The 5,310-nt window shown below is 38.2% G+C and overlaps 1 protein-coding gene across 1 annotated transcript in view; it reads left to right on the top strand.

Moving 5' to 3' along the window:
- The window catches only part of GNB5 (G protein subunit beta 5), a 47,740-nt gene extending 42,841 nt beyond the window's left edge, over window positions 1-4,899 (top strand). Inside the window, exons 10-11 of the mRNA XM_069098064.1 lie at window positions 45-211; window positions 1,252-4,899. Of these exons, the coding sequence (XP_068954165.1) occupies window positions 45-211; window positions 1,252-1,263 (179 nt within the window). The 3' untranslated portion in view covers window positions 1,264-4,899. The remainder of the gene's footprint in view (window positions 1-44; window positions 212-1,251) is intronic.
- The last annotated feature ends 411 nt before the right edge of the window (window positions 4,900-5,310 follow it).

Here is a 5,310-nt window from a genome sequence, read left to right as displayed (position 1 = left end):
CTTAATCTCATGGTCCTTCCATGTGAATGTCATTCCCTTTCTAGGTCGTTTGCTCTTTGCTGGTTACAATGATTATACCATCAATGTCTGGGATGTATTGAAAGGATCAAGAGTATCCATCCTGTTTGGACATGAAAATAGAGTTAGTACTTTACGTGTTTCCCCTGATGGAACTGCTTTCTGCTCCGGATCATGGGACCATACCCTGAGAGTAAGGGTCTTTTTCTTCTTATTTTAAGGATTGGGGACATGTTGTTCTGTTGGTTGAGAAGGAGAATGCTTGGTCTTCTTTAAGTATTCAAGTAGATTAAAAGACAGAAACTAGCTGGATCAAATTTGGGATTCTAATTCCAGCTGTTCCAATAAACACCTTTAATGACCTTCATTAGGCTTCAGTGAAACGATAACTATGCTTGTTAGGACAGTTAAATGGGACAAGATCAGGTTTAATGGTGGAAGGATGAAGGAAGGGAAGTCTGTCCCAGGAGTCAAAATTAACAATGGGCAGAAGTTGCCAAGACAATTTAGGTTTAATGTCAGAAAAAGTTTCGTAATAATTAAAACTATGCAAAGGCTGCCTGCAGAGATGGTAGGCTCCCCCTCATTCACTAGAAACATTTATTTATTTATTTATTTATTTTTAAAGCAATAGGGGTTAAGTGACTTGCTCAAGGTTACACGGCCAGTTATTTCTGGGTGTGGTGCTAAGTATCTGAGCCTGGATTTGATCCAGGTCATCCTGACACTGGAGCTAAGTGCTCTTACTCGCTGAGCCACCTGGCCGCCCCTAAGCAATTGGTGTTAAGTAACTTGCTCAAGGTTACATGGCCAGGTGTTTCTGGGTGGGTGCTAAGTGTCTGAGCCCGGGATTCGATCCCCAGATCATCCTGACACTGGAGCCGGTGCTCTTACTCGCTGTGCTACCTGGCCGCCCCCCACTAGAAATATTTAAGCAAGAGGTGACTGACCACTTGTTGAAAGTATTAAAGAAAGCATTCTTCATATTCCACTTGAGAGTTGAACAAGGTAGCCTGTTAGCTCCCTTATATCTCTGAGATTCTATAATTCTATGTAGTATATGTAACAATTAAAATATAAATTATAACATATGACTTATTTTACTTGGTCAAGTATGAAATTCTTAAGAAGAGTTTTGAAAGCAACAATCATAATCCACTTAAGTGAACTTTTTGTAAAAAATTCAAGTCTTTTAATATCATAAAATTAAGACTGATTTTTTTTTCTTTTCAGGTCTGGGCTTAATCTGTAATATGTCTCCTAACAATGTGAGCTAAAATATCGGATAAGCTATAAAATGCAATTTGAAATACTCACCTGCAATTTCACATGCTAAGGAAATATTTTGGTAGTTGAAACTCATCAAATGTCTCTGTATGCCATTCAATAGTGATATTTAAAATCTGTCTACTAGAGATTATAGGCCTTTACTGCTTTGATAGCGTCATTTTAAAGTATAATTCTTTCAACTCTTGATTTTATTTACCTTTCTACTCTTGATTTTAGCTACCTTTAATTAGAAATTATTTAGACAACTATAAATTAAGCTTTTCTCTGAAAGCATTCTAAGACCAAATTTATTATTTAGCATATCCCTTTATAATTTGGACTAATTTAATTCATTTTAGAACAATTTTTTTAAAAATCAGCTACTGGGGCGGCTAAGTGGAGCAATGAATAGACCACCAGCCCTGGAGTCAGGAGGATCTGAGTTCAAATCTGGCCTCAGACACTTAACACTTACTAGCCGTGTGACCTTGGGCAAGTCACTTAACCCCAACTGCCCTGCCTTCCCCCTCCAAAAAGCAAAAAAAAAAAATCAGCTACTGATTACATCTGGATGCAGCTTGACTCTTGAAAGCTTCCTGTGAAAATTATGGATTTTAAGTAATGAGTTAGAAAGAAAACATTTTGGGTAGTTTGTGATGCAGTGTCATTGAAAGTTTATGCTAAAATGACCATATAGTATCAAATATAAAGAAAAAAGTCTAATGATAAGGTCCTTCTTATCATTAAGAATGGCCAAAGAATGCTTTCCATCTTTCTAATTATCTTTTTATAAGAAACAATTTTTACTAATATGAACTGAATTTAATAAAACACGGACATGTATAAGGAGGTATGTGACCTTCATTTGAGGTCCCTTCCTCTACTTTCCCTTCCCCCTTCTATGAGGGATTGGAGAAAGCCTGAAGGCCCCTTTTCCAAAGTCACCTGTAGATCTGTTTGCAAGGAAATAAAGAGATTAGCTTATGAAAATTTTCATCTAGGGCAAGAGTACCAGTTCTACACAGTTTCTCTCCTTGCAAAATTAAAAAGCTTAAAAATACATATTATTAATAAAATTCATAGAACTCTAAGCCCCTAGGCGATCCCCAGGCTGAAAATGAAGTATTTTCATTGATCCATTTGAATCCAGTTGAATTTGGTGCAGTCAGTTATCCCCAGGCTTCCATCCACCTCTTATCACACTTTCTATATAGCAAAACACCAACTCAGGACACAATTAAAAATATTTTATCTTTAGAAATCCATCATTAAAAACACAAATAACCAGTCAGCAAAATTTTAAATGGAACAAAAAAAAAGCAGTAATAAACCATGCTGTCCATTGTAATAAAAGTGACGGGAGAAACAGAGAGGAATAAGTCTATAATTGCTCCAGAAGTTTCTCCATATAGTCTCTTAATCTGATCAACAGACCAGGAAAAGATTGAAGCTCCAGCTACGAATCTTATAGTTGGTTTTAGCATCCTTCATCTGTTGCTGCTACAGCTCCTGCTCATTCTCTGCTGTGATTATTATCTCCAACTCTTCATCTCTCTCCAGAGAGATCTAAAAACTGCCTCCACATCAGAAAAACTCTACCCTCTGGTTCTGATCATGAGATACCTTCTTCTCTTTCTTCATCTGTGGAGAACTACAATTCCTGGATCTTTAGGAAAGATGCCAACCCAAACCTCATCTGAAGGACTATTAGACATGAGTTAGGTATGCTATCTTCTTAGGTATTTTTATCCTCTTTGTGCATTCATTTTCAATTGAAGGAGATGTTCAGAGCTAAGCACTAGTGTGTTTGTGATGCTACTTTTTCCCCACAATAATCAAAATCTTTTTCTGTAGAAATTGAAAAAAGGAAAACTTCAAATTAGTATCAGGGTCATGTTTTTATAAACACTGTTTTATTCAGGTGTAAAAATTAGATTCATGTGAAGTATTTGTTGAAGGTGAATCATATAAGCTAATTGATTTCTAAATCATGAGTAACTTCCTTTGTGTTTAGATCTAAATCAATCAACAATTACATATTAATTGCTGAACCCTGGACATTCAAAGATAAAAAATCCTGTCATTAAGATACTTACATTCTATCAGAATTATAAATCCTTCAGATGCTTATGTAAAATATACATAATCCACAAAAGAAGATGAAATACTTTTGTTAAATTATCTTCTTTTAGATATTACAGGCATACTGTTTGCTTAATGAAAAACTCCCAAATTGGGCTGAATGAGTCAGCCTTTGGAAATAACCAGTTCTCTGACACCTAAAAATACTCCCTTGTATCTGTGGGTTTACTGGGTAGGGTAGGTTCAGAAGCTAAATATTCTCTCTGGAGGAGATCTAGAACCATGTTCTGGAACTCTGGAAACTCAACTCTGGGTACTTGCCATGGTAAGTACCATTTATTTGTTATATCACTCCTCTCAACAGTGTGCCAGGACTTGGCATGTAATGGTCATTCCAAAAGCAGGGCTCATACATACCTCTTTTTTTTTTTTAAACAAAAATTTTCACTCTTATCTTCTGTTTTTACTTCAACGAGTTTGCCCATTTTCTGTCTCCTTCCTCCCTCCCAAAGAACTCTCACATAACAATTCTTTTTAACAGGGTAGAGAGACAGAGACAGAGAGGGAGGGAGAGAGAATGAATCGGCAAAACTAATGAATACATTGAGGAAGTCTGAAAATATAATGCAATGTTCCACACCTATAGACCACCCACTTCTCTGAGAGAAGTGTCTTCTCATATCTCTTTGGTGTCATGCTTGTTCTCTGTAATGGGTAGAAGATATATTCTTTTTTTATCATGGCTTTCAGGTAGTCCAATAATTTTTAAATTATCTCTCCCAGATATATTTTCCAGGTCAGTGGTTTATCCAATGAGATATTTCACGTTGCCTTATATTTTTTCATTTGTTTGGATCTGTTTAATAGTATCTTAATTTCTCATAAAGTCATTAGCTTCCATTTGCTCCAATCTCACTGAAGAGTGAGCTTTTGAAATTCTTTTTCCATCTGGCAAATTCAGCTTTTTAAGGCATTCTTCTCCTCATTGGCTTTTTGGGCCTCTTTTGACATTTGAGTTAATCTGTTTTTAAGGTGTTATTTTCTTCAGTCAGGTTGTTGACTCTCTTTTTATGATTTTCTTGCATCATTCTCATTTCTCTTCCCAATTTTTCCTCCACTTCTCTTACTTGATTTTCAAAATCCTTCTTGAGTTCCTCCATGGCCTGTAAGCAGTTTATATTTTTCTTGGAAGCTTTTGGTGCAGGAGTTCTGGCTTCATTGTCTTCCTCCCATTCCATGCTTTGATCCTTTTTGTCCCCAGAAAAAGAATCTAAAGTTGTATTGCTGTGCTTGCTTTGCTTCCTTTGCTTTTGCTCATGTTGCCACTCAATTACTTGACTTTTGAGCTCTTTGCCATAGTAGAACTCTGCTTTCAGAGGGGAGAGCTTTGTCCTAAATCACTGGGGTTTTCACAGCTGCTGGAGCAATTAGGATGGTGCTGTCTCTACAGCCCCCACTGGCTCTGGCTCACTGGTCTCACACCTCAGGATCACCACCCAAGACCACAATCCCAGATCCAAGCACATTAAAGTAAGAGCAATTACCCTCTGAATGGTCCCTTGGCCCCCCTACGATCTTCAGGCTGGGAACTCTGAAGCAGCCATGTGGAGGCAGCCACATGGCTGCCGTGCTTCTGCCGCTTTTCACTCTGGGAGCAGAGGCCAGACCACACCTCCGTCCCCCCTATTCCAACAGAGTTCTACACTGACCTTGGCATTTATGGATTGATATTTCTGGAAATCACCACAGCTGCTGGTGATCCACTCTCCCAAAGTCCACTCCAGTCACTGCTGGTTGGGCTGTCCTGGGACCACGGGCTCAAGAGGGGCTGGGCTTGGCTCCCAGCACACTACGATGGACCCTTCCTGTCCGCCTGCCAGGTTGCCGTCAGCAGATTTGTTTCTCTCTGTCACTTTGTGGGTTCTGTAGCTCTAAAATTTG

The sequence above is a fragment of the Petaurus breviceps genome, unplaced genomic scaffold (assembly GCF_028583685.1).
Source record: "Petaurus breviceps papuanus isolate PSGF00001 unplaced genomic scaffold, PetGlider_PUasm1.0 37, whole genome shotgun sequence".
Classification (NCBI taxonomy): domain Eukaryota; kingdom Metazoa; phylum Chordata; class Mammalia; order Diprotodontia; family Petauridae; genus Petaurus; species Petaurus breviceps.
The sequence above is the reverse complement of the archived record's forward strand: the minus strand, read 5'-3'. Positions and strand labels throughout refer to the sequence as shown.